The sequence below is a fragment of the Microcebus murinus genome, chromosome 5 (genome assembly GCF_040939455.1).
Source record: "Microcebus murinus isolate Inina chromosome 5, M.murinus_Inina_mat1.0, whole genome shotgun sequence".
Lineage (NCBI taxonomy): Eukaryota > Metazoa > Chordata > Mammalia > Primates > Cheirogaleidae > Microcebus > Microcebus murinus.
In genome coordinates this window covers 57,628,448-57,645,725 of record NC_134108.1, presented here as the reverse complement: position 1 = coordinate 57,645,725, position 17,278 = coordinate 57,628,448, and the positions used below count along the sequence as shown (strand labels likewise).

General features: G+C 43.1%; 1 protein-coding gene across 2 annotated transcripts in view; it reads right to left on the bottom strand.

Annotated features, from left to right (window-relative positions):
• The window catches only part of FAXC (failed axon connections homolog, metaxin like GST domain containing), a 75,601-nt gene that overhangs the window by 39,801 nt on the left and 18,522 nt on the right, over positions 1-17,278 (bottom strand). For both annotated transcript variants that reach the window (XM_020287056.2, XM_012769416.3), the window contains 2 exons: positions 16,914-17,110; positions 7,518-7,741 (listed from right to left, as the gene is read on the bottom strand). In XM_020287056.2, the coding sequence (XP_020142645.1) occupies positions 7,518-7,741; positions 16,914-17,110 (421 nt within the window). The remainder of the gene's footprint in view (positions 1-7,517; positions 7,742-16,913; positions 17,111-17,278) is intronic.

Here is a 17,278-nt window from a genome sequence, read left to right as displayed (position 1 = left end):
TTAATTCTTTGTCACATGTTGCAAACATTTTTCCAGCTTATTTCATTTTTAACTTTATTTATGGTGATTTTTGACATAACAGGAGGTTTGTTTTCTTTTTTCCCATATATTCAAGCAATTCAATTTATCTTTTATATTTTCCCCTTTGGTGCCATGTTTAGAAAAACTTTCCCAGGCTCAAAATTCTATAAAAGTTTTCCACAGTTTATCCTGGCACCTTCATGGTTTTATGTTTCACACTTAAATGTTTAATTCATTTGAAATTTATTCAGGTTTAAGACATGAAGTCAGAATTGTACTTATTTTGTTCCAAATGGTTAGCCAGTTGTCCCAACACCACTTACTAAAATAATTTGTTTTTTCTCCATTGATAATAGCTTCCTTTATCATATACTGCACCTCTTACTCACGTGTCTGTCTCGTAGAGATGTCAAACTCAGCATATCCACACTGGAAATTCAACATCTTCCCCTCTTTTCCAGTATTCCCCAGCTCTGTGAATGGTTATTCCCTCCACTAAGTTTTCATGTCCAGAACCTGATAACTCCTAACCCTGCCCTCTCCATCAATACTTCTCTCCCCACTAAATTTTGCCAATTCCCTCTTTAAATCATAGCTCTAATCCATAACCTTCTGCCCAACTCTACCATCACGGCTGTAGTACAAATGCCATCTTATCTTTCCTGGATAGCAACAGCCTCCTCCTTGGGCCACCAAATCTACTTGTGGCCCCTCCAGCATATTAAATGTAAATAGGGGCATGCCACCTCCCAACTTGAAACCTCTGATGGTTTCCATGGCTCTTAGAAAAAAAGCCCAGCATTATTTATGAGACATGTAAGGCTCCTACAACCTCAGCCCCTGCCACCTCTGCCTCACACCATTCTTCTGCTTTCACATGATTTCCAGACACACTGGCCACCTTTTTGTTCCTTGAAAGCTCCCAGCTGCTGTTCACCTCCGGGCCTATACATACAATGTTCCTTCTCTAGTCTACACTATTCTACTCTCTGTCTCACCTCTGTCCCCCACACTCCCACACATGCCTGCCTAAATCGGTCTTATCTTTCAGAGCCCAGCTGAAATGTCACCTCTTCAAAGAAGCTTCGTAGAACCCACTCCCACCACCACATTCATTTCCCCTGCAAAAATGCCCTCACTGCACCTTGCACTTCTCCAACGTGCCACTCCTCACCAGTGCTGCAATTTTATGAATAGTTAGCCATAATATCTGGTGGCAGCTCTGGGAGCTCAGGGCTGTGTCCAACACATTCACTACTAACTCCTGAGCTACTCACAAAGAGCCTAGCACACTGTCAAGGCATGAGTGTTTGACTGCATAGTTTCAAGTTGAAGGAATTACTCTTCTGTCTGAGTTCTAGTCATCAAAAGTCTACTCTCCTCCTAAGTAAGGTCTCTAACCATGGAGAAGCAGCTGAAACAAACATTCTTTGAGAGGGAACTGGAGTTTCCACTGCAAAAGCCCATTACATTTCTGATACCACCCTTTAAATGCATTCACAAATTTAAATTTTTTGCTCGGAAAGTATTCCCAGATCCACCTATCCTGCAGCCGTGCTTGGCTATCTGCTAAATGTACTCTAACATTCATTCTTTTCTTCGTTCATCCAACAGATATTTATTGACCACCACTGGTGCTCAGCTGAGCCTCATAACTGAAATTGAGTTTTTATTATTCTCCCACTATATGATTATATCTCCCAAACCAACTCTATTTAGCAATTATTCATCTACTTTTCCCATGAGATAACTACTGTGTCACCACCCAGGGTCTATAAAAGCCTAATTAAAAGCAAAGACACATTGGATTTTAGTAGTCTGTGTGTTCTCATCTTGATCAGATAAGCACACAGCTTCTTTAGACTATCACCAAACCTAGCCTGGTCAGCCTGTTACCCCGCCCTGAGCCTTAGGGGTCAGCAGAGATGAAAGAAGAAACTCAGGCCCAGCTTCAACCCAACCCCCTCACACACAAGGTATTGCCACCTCAATGCTCCTTAATAACTCTTAGCTCTGGTCAACTTTACCAAAGCTGCTTTCCAGAGCATCAGGATGCAACCTTGTGTGTGGTTGCCACATCCCCCTCCCTGAGTCTATTTCCTACAAGAGCCCAGCCTTCTCCTTTGGATTCTTTTTTTTCTTTTTCTTTTTCTTTTTCTTTTCTTTCTTTCTTTCTTTCTTTCTTTCTTTCTTTTTTTTTTTTTTTTTTATTTGAGACAGAGTCTTACTCTGTCTCCTGGGCTAGAGTTCCATGGCCTCAGCCTAGCTCACAGCAACCTCAAACTCCTGGGCTCAAGCCATCCTCCTGCCTCAGCCTCCTGACTCCTAAGTAGCTGGGACTACAGGCGCTTGCCATGATGCCCGGCTAATTTTTCTATTTTTAGTAGAGACAAGCTCAAGTGATCCTCCCACCTCAGCCTCCCAGAATGCTAGGCTTACAGGATTCTCAGCCCACTGAGACCAGCTCTCTCCTCTTGGTGTGCCAGAGGTGTAAGCGGTCTGCAATGTGGTGGCACCCTGCCTTTCCAAGATTTTTTACCTAGACTTCAAGGCATAATCACACCCACATTTCTCTTTACCTTTCCCTCAACACACGCCCATCCTTGAGTCTCCCTGACTCTTCCATAGTCCATCTGCTTCCTGACCAGCATCAACACTGCTTCCTAGTGAGGCTTCCTAGTCTGGAAGAACAGAAGGAACCCCAAAGGCATTTCTGGTTAAGAATGGGTTAGAGACTTTCTATTACAAATCACAAAAGCTTAACCAGAATGTTTTAATTGTCTGTAAATTATTTAACTCTGAACTAAGTGAACACCCAAATATCTATATACTTGAAAAAGAAAACTGTTTGATTTCTTTATGCAACAGCAAAAGACAATCATTCTGGAAAACTGTGCCACACTGTCATTACACATGCTTAGGAAGGTGACACGTAGCAGCTAAGGATTCATTTTTACTGCCTTTGAAAGGAAGCACTACTTGGCATGCCCTTACTCTTCATCAAATATGTAGTCAAGATCACAACTTGTATTTACTAAAATAATCAACAAATTTGGTTCTTACAAATGTGTTGACAAGAACATCTGTGTCAATAAGAACTCTGAAAAATAAAAACTCCCTGAGCCATTTTCTAACTCAATAAAATGCTCTAGACTGGCCAAAAAGAAGAAGCAGAAAAGAAAAGCACATGACATTTTTTTTATTAGTCAAGTGAACTTTGCTGGAAATCAGCTTGTTTTTCTCGCTTCCATTTACAAATTCCATTTATCACTTGGCTCTTTCAGAAGCAGCCTCTAAAAAGAAGTCATTTCTCCTCAAGTACTTCCATACTTCAGCCTGAGGCTGGGCAGCGAGCCTCCTAAGGGAGGGGACAGCTTCACCTCCCCAAGCTCAGGATCTCTAAACCAACCCTCCATATTTAATTCTATCCTCAGCTTCCTGGAGCAATCGAATAGAAGATATTTAAAAATTACTTTGGAGATCACATTTTAACTTGACAGTTAAAGTTGAGGCAGCTTTAGAAAGTGTTCTGAAGAAGTCGTCCTGACATAATACCATGTTTCCCCAAAAATAAGACCTACCCATTAAAATAAGCCCCAGCAGGATTTCTAAGCATTTGTGCAATATAAGCCCTACCCTGAAAATAAGACCTAGTGATGGGCGTGGCTACGCAGCGTATCTGCACCACCCATGCATTTCATCGCAGAGCAGTAAAGAAGACGAGCAGCCCTTCTCATCTGCCCCATGAGAGCTCTATTGCTCCACATGAGAGATTGGGGCCAATGGTTCTAAAGGAAATACAGTCGCAAGAAATTCAGGATGGAATTCAGGGTTTGGAGAGTTATGATGATGTTCCAGAAGAAGACGACTTAACTATATTTGAATAAATGAAGATTGTTGTATTGTACTTAAAATAATAACACACCCCCTGAAAATAAGCCCTAGGGTGTCTTCTTGAGAAAAAATAAATATAAGACCCTGTCTTATTTTGGGGGAAACACGGTATAACTTCGCTTTAAAGTACAATTAGTAAGGAATTTCATGGGAGTTGTCTGGTCAGAAAACAGCAGGAGTCTTGAGTCTGACAGCCTGGATCTGACTTCTGGCCCCACTTCTTACTGAGTGTGTGACTGGTGGCAAGTCATTCAGCCTTCCTGTGCCTCGGTTTTCTTATCTGTCAACTGGGTGGTATTACTTTGACTTTGTACTGGATTCTATCTTCTATTCTTACTTTAATTTCATATCTAATAGCCATAGCTGGGGATCTCGGTGCTAACAAGGCAACAGCTATACAATTCTTATTTGCATTCTGTCTTCTTCTCTCTCCACTTCAAGATCATACCTATAGACTCAAGATTAATAATAGAACAGAAATATAGAAAAGGCAAAAGGCAAAGTGGGGTTATGTCTGATGAGTCTTATATGAGTTTTCCTGGCATCAAGTGTGATACCAGGCACATAGAATCACATAGTACAGAATATTTGAAAATATAAGACAATAGAAGAAATGGAAAATATGTATATGTACAAATACATATATATACATGACTCGAAATTATACACAAAAATATTGGGAAAATGTGCACCAAAATGGTAACTTGTTAGCAATAGGTTATAAGATTACAGTAACTTATTTTCACTCCCTGTGCTTTTCTGAGCCTTCCCAAATTTCTACAATTAATTAATACATTTAAAACTCAGGAAAAAGGTTTTTGTTTTCCCAGACAACGTTTCTAATAATGTGTTACATGCAAAATCTGTGACAGCAATAATGAGAATAGCTAATCTTTATTTAGCACTTCTTACGAGCCAGATTCTGTAGTAAGGACTTTACATAAAGGATCTCATTTCATCTTCACACCCTGTGAGGTAGGTATTGCTCTGACCCCCATTTTACAGAGGAAATAACAAGTTATCTGTGTGGAATCACAGAGCTGGTAAGCGGTGAAGCCCCGGATACGAACCCAAGGGATCAGCTCCACGACCCCCACACCCACGTGCGGGCCGCAGGCTTCCTCCTGCCTCCATCCACGCTGCCTCTGAAAATCCTAACCTTTCTGTTCTTGATTTTCATGTCTTCCAAGCTCTTTATTGATTCTCATGCCTTTTGGGAGGGGTTTGGGAACAGACAACGTGTGCATTTCCGGCAAGCGGTGAACATCAGGCACCCACTCCGTGCAGTCCTCTGCCTTAAACAACAACCCTCCATATTTAATGCTATCCTCGAAATCCTGGAGCAGTTGAATAGAAGATATCTAAGAATTACTTTGGAGACCACATTTTAACTTGACAGTTAAAGTTGAGGCAGCTTTAGAAAGTGTTCTGAAGAAGTCATCCTGACATAATATAACTTCGCTTTAAAGCACAATTCGTAAGGAATTTCATGGGAGTCGTCAGGTCAGAAAACGGCAGGAATCTCGAGTCTGATAGCCTCCCCCAGGGGGACATAAGAACACCAACCTAGAACATCGATGACTCACTTGGCCTGAAGATTCAAATACATCCATGGACAATCTCTCCAAATCTTGAACTATGTCAACAAAAAGTAATTTTGGATTTGGGGTCTCTTAGGCATCTGGGCATTAAAAGTGAGCCATATCCATGGAGATGGCAGGGAGGTAGGTAGAGGGGGATGGATGCTTTTTGCCTCATTTAGTAAGAAAAACTATGAAGTTCGACCAAAGAGCCTCCCCTTCCCAAATGCAGAAAAAATGCTTCTTTTCGTATCACAAGTAGTCTCCTCCCTGGCCCTCCACACAGAATATAACTCCAGCTAACTCCAACTTTTCAACTAGCCCTCTTAGCTTCTCATGACAGACAACCATCGATTCTTTTGTTTTTTTTTTTGAGACAGAGTCTTGCTTTGTTGCCCAGGCTAGAGTGAGTGCCATGGTGTCAGCCTAACTCACAGCAACCGCAAACTCCTGGGCTCAAGCAATCCTGCTGCCTCAGTCCCCGAGTAGCTGGGACTACAGGCTTGTGCCACCATGCCCGGCTAATTTTTTCTATATATTTTTAGTTGGCCAATTAATTTCTTTCTATTTATAGTAGAGACAGGGTCTCGCTCTTGCTCTGGCTGGTTTTGAACTCCTGACCTCGAGCAATCCGCCCGCCTCGGCCTCCCAGAGTGCTAGGATTACAGGCGTGAGCCACCATGCCCGGCCCCATCTGACTCTTGATACTGTTCTGAATACTTGCCAGGTATCTTAGCTATCAGTGATTCATTTCCTTTCCACCTCCCCAAAATTGGAGAGAACATATTGTCTAAATCAGGTGTCCTCAAACTACGGCCCGTGGGCCACATGCGGGTGTTTTTGCTCCTTTTTTTTTTTTACTTCAAAATAAGATATGTGCAGTGTGCATAGGAATTTGTTCATAGTTTTTATTAAACTATAGTCCAGCCCCCCAATGGTATGAGGGACAGTGAACTGGCCCCCTGTTTAAAAAGTTTGAGGACCCCTGTTCTAAATCATTAAGTGCTAGAGAAACACTGTGGGTTGTCATTAGTACTGCTACCTGCTGTCCAGTTCTCCCAACCAGAAATGCCCCAGCAAGATAGATCACCCCTCCTGGTTAAGAAAACCACACTGTTCAATGGTTACAGATGAGTAGCGCTCACTGGCATGATCTCTGTCATAGCTCTGGAGACTCAACCCCTTGCCCACAGGTGACCTAGTCACATAAAGGACTTGGCTCCCTGTATATTAGCTGTTCCTCAGGAGAAGCCATTATTGTACACATAGAAGGTCCTGAATTCAGATGACCTGAATGTTTAGGAATTGTCATCACTAAGAATCAAGCTTTGCCCAGTGCAGAACCACATCAGCCCAGGCCACCTGCAGCCAGGCAGGGGACCAAGAGCACATGTTCTCCTCCCAGCCTTCCCCACCAGCCAGGGGCACCGCTGCTCTGTGCTTCTCTTTGAGGGGTTTCCCAAACAGAATTATACCACCATGGGTAACAAACACAAAATCAAAGTTAAAATGTGCTCATAGGAGGAGGACTAAGGATCCAAACAAAAATAAAAGGGGTGATAAAATGACAAATGTCACATACACACACTGAAAGGGTCAGAACCAGCGCTGTTGGCACATTTCTCCAACTCAACTTGACGTGGATGGGTACACAGTCAAACCTTCTGAGCAGGTGTGTTCACAAGCAGCCTTTTAACCCTGACCTTGTGCAAAATTGTCCTTTCTCACAGCGCATTCAGAAACATCAGCATCACTTACAGCCAGGTAGTGACACCCAAGCACGTTCCATACTCTCTTCGCACGGGGCTCGCCACATTAAAAACAATCACGCACCAGTAATTAAGTAGAAAGCCACGTGCTCCTGAAAATTAGGGGATTTGGTTAAATGTTGGGACTGCAACCTACACGTGGAAGCAAAGAAACCATCCAAAATAAAAGTTTAAATTAGTAAACCAACAGTGCTTTACTAATCATGCAGGAGATAAGGATATAGATAACAGAGTAGAAGGTGTGGTACGTTACCCAAAAGCCCCGCTAAAGACCGCATGTCCTTCTCCATCAGCATGTAAATCTCTTCTTCGGAGAAGCGGCCAATGCCGTGGCCATGCATCTCGCGTTTCACAATTCCTTTCGTTATGTGGCACACGACCCACCTCAGCAGGTTACTGAAGGGACCACCACCACTAAGAGAGAGCATCTTCCGGGTCTCATTGAGATTGTCCACCCACTGGCAATAAGCTAACGTCCTAGAATTGTGTGGAAACAAGTTATACTGTGCATCAGGTACATCCCCGCTCCACAGAGTCACTTCCCAATGAGCTGTTCAGAATTTAGTACACTCTGGAGAGACTGAATTATCACAGCTTTTACAAAGAGCAATCTGCATGGCAGATACCACAACAGGCTCTAGTTGACGCCTAGACTTAAGGGCCTGTGAGAAAAACGGTAAAAAAAATCCAGATAGCGATGCCACCGAAGCTCTCCTGGTCCCCACCCTCGGGCCCCCTCCCAGTGCCATGCTTCCGCTCTCTCTTAGGCAACCCCGCCGAGAACAAGCAGAAACCTGCTTTAACAGTCTTTGAGTCAGGGGAGTGAGCGCCTACGGGGCACAGGGCAGGAGGCCATACCAACGGGGTGCTGGCATCATCCCTTTCCTGAGCGAAATGACAAGTCCACAGGTGTCTGCTCTGCACTCATTAGTTCCGCTGCACATTTCTGTTTCCTACACTCTGTATGCACTTAATGTTTCATGATATAAAAAGTTTTCTTTTAAAAAAAGAAATCGTTTTGCCTTTTTGACAGAAGATTAGGGAGTAGGTACACCTGTTCATCTTTATTATACATTATAAATATTATGTAAACATTTCGCTCTCCAGAAAATCAACTCTTTACATCAGTTTGTTCTCAAGAACGTTAAAGCGAATACAAATGCCAGTGCAACTTGCTTGAATCCTTTTTCCCACCTGGGTGGTGCCTGCGGCAAACTCACCCGTCCAGGTGTCCCTACACTCGGTGCAACAGGTGCGGCGTGCTCAGCGGCTAGTCACGTTCATACGTCCTGCCCGCCGCCAGACCCAGGCCTTTGCTGATTGTGTTCTCCACACCTGTGTGACTGCAAGAATGTTCCTATGGCTAATAGTGTTGATAGAGATTAAAAGGGTTTCCCGCTGAAGGCTGGCATAGGACATTTTTGTTTTTCTGCACAATGAGCAGTAAAAGATTCATTAGCCGTTACCTCTACTCCTACTGCAGGTTGAGAGGGCAGAAATGGCCTCTTCAAAAAAATCAGAAGAGCAAAAAATATTTTTAGAGGGAACACAAGGGGTGATAGTAAATTGTAGCTACGATGATACGTTATTTTCCACCCCAAGAAAAAAACATAAAGGTAAATAACAAAGGCCCAGGAATTTTTGATCGTTGTAAATAGTTATATTCTTTTAGGGTTCTCTCCTCTTAAAAAAATGAAAAAAGAAAATACAAAATAGATTTCTCTAAAATTTCAGAGGCATTTCTGATTTTTAACTGAAAAGTCCTACAATCAATTTCAACACAGTTTGTACTATAACTCTTCTTTATTACCTTTTGAAAATAATGCCTAAAAATCTTGTTAGAAAGCTTTGTGTACTTCTTTTTTGTAAGTCTCTCATAATAAAGTATTGAGGAGTCAAGAAATGGATATTTCTGAAAATAGGAAAAAGTACATCACAATGATGACTAATTAATGTACACAGAGCATTCAATGTACCTTATGATATAAAATATCTCACGCTTATTCTAGCAAATTCTATATAAACATGGAAACTAAATGCTTTTCGATTTGCCCTTCTCTTTACACTTGCAGTAATTAAGGTGGCAATTTTTACATTCCATTAGAATAATTCAGCACTTTGATTCCAATTGTACTAGATCTAAATTCACAAATAAAGGGTTACACAACCTTTGATTATTCTGGCAGTCAGTGGTCTGAGGATAAAATTAAATAATCTTAAATTGTGGATACTAGCATCCACAAAGCAACTACAGCATAAAATGAAAAATGTGTAGCTCTAAGCTGACAGGTTAATATGAAGAGAAAAAATTCTTCGTAGGTAAATTACACAGTTTTATCATAAACATAACCAATCTTGAAGGATAGGCAGAAGCTCCCAAGGCAGAGTAGAGGGTGAAGGTGTGTGCATAAAGAACATTGGCTGATTGGCGAACTGCAAGAACCCAGGAGGGGTGTGGAGGGTATAGCTGGAAGCTGGAAGACATGAGGCTAGAAGGGGGGATAAGGACCAGATCAGGACAGGCTGGATGCAGACTGAGCTGAACTTTATTCCAAAAGCAAAGGTTAACTGCTGGAAGGTTTTAAGCAGACAAGAAACATAATCACATTTGTGGCAATCTGAAGGAAGGGCTGGAAGGTGGAGAAACTGCTGATAGCAAGACCAGTGGTTACAAGACTACAGCAAAACCAGGAAAGAAATGATGCCCTGCCTAAGACAACAGCAGAGGGGAGGCTGGATAGGGAATGTGCTGGAGAACTATCTAGATAGAAGAAAAAAGGTCTATTGACCAATGGGTGTAAAGGATTATGCATATGGAAAAATTAAGTATTTTCTCCTAGACTGATGGTTTCAGCAGATAATACCATTAGCCAGTACTGGGTTACACAAGATGGAACAGACTTGGGCAATGAAAGTTGAGTTAACCTGTTGCATTTGAAGGTCCCAGGGAATCCTCAAGTGGAGACAGCTAGAAGGTTGAGAACTCAGGAGAAGAGGTTTAGACTCAAGATATAGAATTGGTGGGGAGGGGCATGTTGGTGGCAGCTTTAAAGCTTTAAGAGGAGATGAGGTAACTTAAGGAAGTTTCTAGAGTAAGAAGTGGTATTAGAGAAACCACAGTTCAAAGTCAAGTTAGAAGATGAGAAGTCCAGGCTGGAAGGGCCAGCTTGGAGAGAAGTAGGGACATTGCTTTCTCTGGGATGGAGAGAAAGAGGGTGTTGCAAGGGGTGAGAGGCTACAGAGAGGTTCAGAGTTCCCACCTGATGATGTCAATTTCCTCTGCAGAGTGGGAAATGAGGGCATGGGCAGGCGAAGAGGACATAGCAATGGGTAGAGAGATTTAGGAGTAGCAGGAAAGAATGAGAAAGGCAGCGTTCTGGGCCACACAGCTTGGTAGGGAGGAATCCCATCAATGCAATGGTGGAAGGTTCTCCACCTGCAGTAGCAAGTCGAATACAGGGCACAGAAGAAGAACACTGGGTTGATTCAGAATTTTTCAGCTACAAGTAACCTCAGAAATGGGTCTTCCTCTCTTTTCCCTCCTGCCCTGGTCTTGATTTCTACTCCTCTCTTTCACTCCCTGTGTCCAATATTACAGATCAGTGTCAGGAAAGAGAGGCAAATCTGGGCCAGGCTGGCTCTTGAGAGTTTAGGCCCCATGAAATGCGTATGAACTTGAAACACCAGAGAGAATAGTTGCTTCACAGATTCCTAAGTCACTACTGCAGATGGAAGACATCCCATTGTACATGCTTCCATGTATTGCAACCAAGAATCCACCTCCTCTCACAACCAAGATTCCTGAAAACTCTATCCAAGTGGTAGGGGCTTCCACCCCACCACTCCACTGAAGTCACTCTTGTCCAAGACAGCTGTCACCTCCTTGTTGCAATATCCAAATAATTGTCTTTCTTGAACTCTCTGCAGCATCTGACTCCATTAACCTCTTTCCTGGGACTCCCGCTTAACTTACGCCTCCACTGCTTTCCCTCTCACTCACCCCCTTACACGTTCCCAAGATTTCTACCTTCTTTCCTCCTAGCGTGGGGTAATCTAATTCATATCCATGATTTCAAACTGATGACTTCCAAATCCACAGCCAGACCAGACATCTGCCCTTAAGATCCGTGGATCCCACGTGGATGGTCCTCGGGAACTGCAAACCAACATTTCCACTCACCATCTCTGCTCCCTTCAAACCCGCTTCTCCTCCCCTAAGCCAGAATGCCAGGAGCTTCCCTTCACTGCCCCTCTCCCTCCCTCCCGACAGCCAGGCAACCCTCGAATTTGCTCTTTTCTCCCACTCCATGCACACTGTGTCCTGGCCTTCACCATTTCTCAACCTGGAAGACAGTGGCCACCTACCAGGTCTCCTGAAATCCCCTCAAGGCCCTTCAGAAACCCAATTGCCCCAACGTGCCACAGAGAGCTTCCTAAGCACAAATCTAATCATGTCACACTGCTTCTCAGAGTCATTCATCAGCTCCCACAGCGCCTCAGCATGGCACACCAGCCCCTCCCCATGGTCTCGCCCCTCTATGGTCTGGCCCTTCTCTGGCCCCATCTCCCTGCACTGACTCCTGGGCACCCTATGCACCAGCCATATGGAATCACATGTTCCTCCCTGCTAGAGACTGAATGTTTATGTCTTCCTACCACCACCTCCCCCAAATTCGTAGGTTGAAACCTAATTCCCAGTGTGATGGTATTTGAAGGTAGGGCCTTTGGGAGGGAAGCAGATCTGAAGGGCAGAGCCCTCTGAATGGGATTAGTACCCTCATAAAGAGGCTCCAGAGAGCTGCCTTGCCCCTTCTACTGTGTGGAGTTACAGTAGGACGATGGCCATCTAGCTACCAGGGAGTGGGCCCTCACCAGACACCAAATCTGCTGCTGCCTTGATCTTGGACTTCTCAGCCTCTAGAACTATCAGAAATAAACTTCTGTTCTTTATGAGCCACCCAGTCTATGGTATTCTGTGATGGTAGCCCAAACAGGCTAACACACTCCCCAAGGGCTTCTTTCTTGGCTCTAAACTTTTCCAGATGCTGCTCCCTCTGCCTGGGCATCCTAACCTTCCCCTAACGCCAGCCCCTTCACCCACCACTCCAATCGTCTTTTGATTCTGTTGTGACACCACGGCTTCTGCGAAGCCTTCCGCTCATCTCTCCGGCAGTTGCCGGCTGCCTTTCCTCAGAGCTTCAAACTCTCCCCCAGCACTGACTGTTATGAAGCCTGGATGTCTCCCTCCTGCCTGTGAGCCACTTGAGGACAGGGGCGCAATGTCTGGCCACTAATAGTCATTCATTAAATTTGTTGAAAGAAAGAAATAGCCGGGCACGGTGGCTCATGCCCATAATCCTAGCACTTCAGGAGGCTGAGGTGGGAGGATCACTTGAGGCCAGGAGTTCCAGACCAGCCTGAGCAACAAAAGGAGACTCTATCTCTACAAAAAAATAAAAAATTAGACAAGCAGGGTGGCGCATGCCTGTAGTCCCAGCTACTCAGGAAACTAAAGCAGGAGGATTGCTTGAACCCAGGAGTTGGAGGTTGTAGTGAGCTATGATGACACCACTGCACTCCAGCCTGAGCAATAGAGCAAGACTTTGTCTTAAAAAATAAAATAAAATAAAATAAAAGAATGGACTATCGATTGAATGAAAAAAGGCTTGGCTTTTGACCCAGCTACTGCTAAGTGCTCTTTCTAAGGGATGACACACACTTAAATAGAAAGATGGAAAGAGGAAAGTGTGGCCCATGGAGGATGAAGAAGGGGCTGCCACTCTTCCCTTCTGGACTCTGTGGCTTTTCACTCCCCACTGGGAAAAGGTCCACTGCACAAGGAATTGTGAATTATTAACTGGCAAGGATGGGGAGGGCCAATTTGGAAAAGAGACAAGTCTAAGCAATTAAATTTGTCATTTCGAGAATCTATTTCAGGAAGTTGAAATACTCATTTTCCTTATCACAAGAAAGGTATCTAATAACTCTTGCAAAAATGGGGTCAAAGTCTTTTAAAAAGACTTTCTTAGTCAGAACAGATACACAAAACCAGTTCAAACATTTTTAAAGGAGATCAAGGAAACAGGCAAAGAAAAGCTTACTCCTGATGTTTTCATGAAGTTTTCTCTCATTACAACCTAACATGATGCCTGGCCCACAGTAGAAAAGAATATTTATAAGTGAGAAACTGCAAACCATGGCAAACTACTGTTTGATGCTGAGTATCACTATATGGCCTTCCAAATCATGAGGATGCCTTTCTCTGCATCATTACATCTTTGCTGTCTTCTGTTTGCACTCCGAATGTTTGCTTAAGGGTGCAGAAGCACATGATATGCTTCTGTAATTTCACCAAATTCCACGAGCATTAGATGAGCCCCTCCAAACAGGAGTCCTCATTACGTCTAAAACTGGGGTAAGGAGAAAAGAAAGGAAAGGAGAATATATTGATGAAGTTGTTATCTTGGAAAGTCTCCTGGCTTTTAGAAAAGATCTCCTTGGGTAAGTCATTTTATGAAAGCATCCCATCTCCCCCATTTCTGGACTGCACCAAAAGCCAAGCTCAACATTTTAAAATCATGCCCAAGCTAGAAGTGAATTTGAATTCACTGTTCTAACGCATATGATTTTATGGGTGAAAATGTTATAACTAGATAGTCTGACAATGATGCTCAGTACACTTCCCTGGGAGGTTGAAAGACTCCTACCATACTCACTGACGTCCACAAGGGGGCAGCATGCCACACTGGAGAAGCCAGTGACTGTTATCAAAAATCAATTTCATTCCAGTAATTTGACCCTCTTCTCTCAGACTTCCCTTTATAGAAGCTTCCCTGCATTGCATTAAGTTAGAATTCAGTAGAACAAAGAAGATGAAAAAAAAAACTTGTCTTCATCCTCTTCAATAATAGCTTTTATAATGCAAGTGGGACATAATTGTATAGATTTCAAGTTGAAGAAAAACCATTTTATAGCTGAGTGTGCTTATTTCAATAGACCTAACACAGAGCTTCAGAATTATGTGATGTTACATAATAATGACAGCTTTCTATTGCCTGTGCTTTTCATAAAATCATAACTGGAGTATTTTTAAGGTTTCAGGCCAAAATAAACACATCTGAAAACTCCACATAATTGAATCATCAAGTGAGTGAAACGCGGTGGGTTTACTGAGTTGGCTGAGTTTCCTCTTCACCTCCGTAAGTACAGAGACAACCTAGGGGTTCATTGATTGTTAGAATGGAACAAGATCTCACGGAAAGCTCACACTTTCCTACAAGTTGTGGTCAGGCCCCTGCGCTGGCCTGGCTGGCCTGGCTTCCGCAGGTCACCGTTTTGTGTGTGGCCTCTGGAAGCAGAAGAGGGAGGGAGCAGAGATTCTCGGCATTTTCTTCCCATGGGGAGAGGAGGGTCTTTCCTCCATGGGGATTTAGAGCCCTCGGAAAGTCTCTTCAGGGTCTCCCCAAAGGGTAAAGGCTAAAGGCTTAGGAACCCTAAGAAACAGAGAAAGATTTGTTTTTCCTTCTGCTGCTACTAGGGACTAAATGAAATTGGAGGAATCAGGTATCCAGTTCTTTTGAAAGATACTTGGATATTTGCATCTCAATCAAGACCTTTTCCCCTACCTTTCACTACTTTTTTCCTTGAATTAACCCTTGAGTAGACACAAGTAAGAAATAATAGCTGACCCTCCCCTAATTTTTCTAACTGAAAAGTGAATTAGAGAAACAAAATTATCCTTAGAAGAGTCAAGAGTATACTTAGGATCCAAACAAATCCCCAGCACTTGAAAGTTTGTACTTGATAAAGTTAAGATTCTTCCCTACAAGGGTAACACCTCCCAACTCCCCCCAATCCCCCCCACACTCCTCCACCCCCCGCATCAAATATTAGCTCAGCTTTGGGGGCTGGTAAAAGGAGACAGGGAGTAGGTAAGTGCAGAAGATGAGCTTTTTTTATCAGGGAGTAAAGTTATATAAAATGACACACACATCGCACACCAAGAACAAAAAAAGCAGTGATGTGTGTTAGTTGGGAATTTTACTGGCTCAAAAACTCTCTAACAGGAATATATATTTTCTAAACCACAACAGAAGCAAAGAGGTGCAGCCAAAGGCAGCTGACAAAGCTGTATCAATGGACCCATCAACCAAAAGAGGTAGCACTTTGGAGGGCCCCAGTCAGGGTGGCCCTGTGTGGGTTCTTCATTTCCCTTGGTCACTGTAAAGTGAGCGAGTGAGAGGGGCTCTGTCACACAAGGCTTTTCCCAGAAACTAAGCTAAGCTTTTCCCAAAAGCTCTGCACGTCATACACAGTCATGCATTTTGGCTCGCACTTCGATTCCTGCACTCTTTAAGAGGGGAGCCCGCATTTCTCCACCAGTATTAGAAAGAAAACACTGAGGTTCATTCTGGGAACACTGAGTCTGATTACTCCCGAGCCATCCTCTACCTGGTTCCCGGCTCCTTCACCTTTGGGGAGGGGGGGGCTCACGCTCTGGTCACCCCTGGAATAAACGCAGCAAGAACCAAAAGTAGAAAGAGAAAGAGAAAAATAGAGGGTCACTTAAAATCTGACAGATAGAAGACAGCAAGTTTCCCATTTAGAAAGAGAGCAGAATGGATGAAATAGGGAGATGATAAGAAAGAACCTTCTACAGCCAACCCCACACTGAGGGTATGTCTCAGCTGGGAAGGTTTAGTAAAAGCTCCTGGGCCGGCATCTGACCCAGGAGTAACAATTAATGCCAAAAAAGTGGGCTTAACAATTCTTAACTCAATCTTTGGAACAAGACAAAATTTGCAGAAATCAGGGAGAAACTGTCTCTCAACTACTGAGGTAGAGAAAGGTGCAGAAATTCCAGAAAATGGATGAGAAAAAGAAAAAAAAAAAAACTCAGATGACAAGAGAATTTGCAAAGCAAGAAGAACCAAATCTGCCTAACTCACATGATGTCACAGCCAGCTCCAGGCCACAATGAGCCAAAGAGGAGCGGCTTACAAACATGACTTGTGCGATGCTTCAAATTTGGGGAATACAAAGTAGGAGTTAAGCAATTAGGACAAAGAAACTCCAGAAAAAAGCAGCATGCTTTCCTTCTGGAACAGACAGAAGCTCTTGTTATCTAAGGAAAACTGACAGTAACCTTACAAAGATTGTATAATTTATTTCACCTAGGAATTCTATCTTGAATTCTATTCTATTCTTCCATTCCCTCCTCTAGGTATCTGTCATAATATTACTTTAATTCCACAGTTTCTACAGTGTTGGTGAAGAGCCCTGAGCCTAATCAATTGAAATATCGCCCTCACCTCCATGAATGTTCTACTGGAACTCAGTCATGCTTACTCATTGACATATCGTCTATGGCTGCTTTTGCAATAAAATGGCAGAGCTGACTAATTGCAACAAAGACGTATGACCAGCAAAACCTAAAATATTTATGAGCTAGTCCTTTGCAGAAACTGTCGATTTCTGGTCTAGATTCTAGAAACTTAACAGTCATAACTGTGACCCCCAAGTCTGTCAGACTTCTCATCCCAAACTGTTAATGTAGAAAACTTTTACAAAGGTGGGAGGAGTACCTGAAAGGTGGGACAGAACTCAGGGCTTACTTGGAAAGGATGGGGACAACCCGGAGGGGACTCACCAGTAGAAGTGCTCCTCCACCATCTTGGTCACTGCTCTGGAGACAGCTCTTTCATGAGGGCCAAGATGTTTGTTTAAATTCACTCCAAGTTTCTCTTCCAGAAAGTCAATTATGAATTCTGTGCCAGAAACCTTTTCATGGTTATATTCAATCCAAGGCATTTTCCCTTGAGCAGAGAGTTTTCCACCAAAATAGTTCTAAGCAGAGTACATTTTCAAAAAGAGAAAAGCAATACTGTATTTAAATTTCACTATACGATTAACAGAAACAAACATTCCCACCTTATGTATGATAACAATTGTACTATTTAAGGGAAGGCACTCAGCACATAAATTCAAAACAATAAATGGTTACTTTAGAAAAAA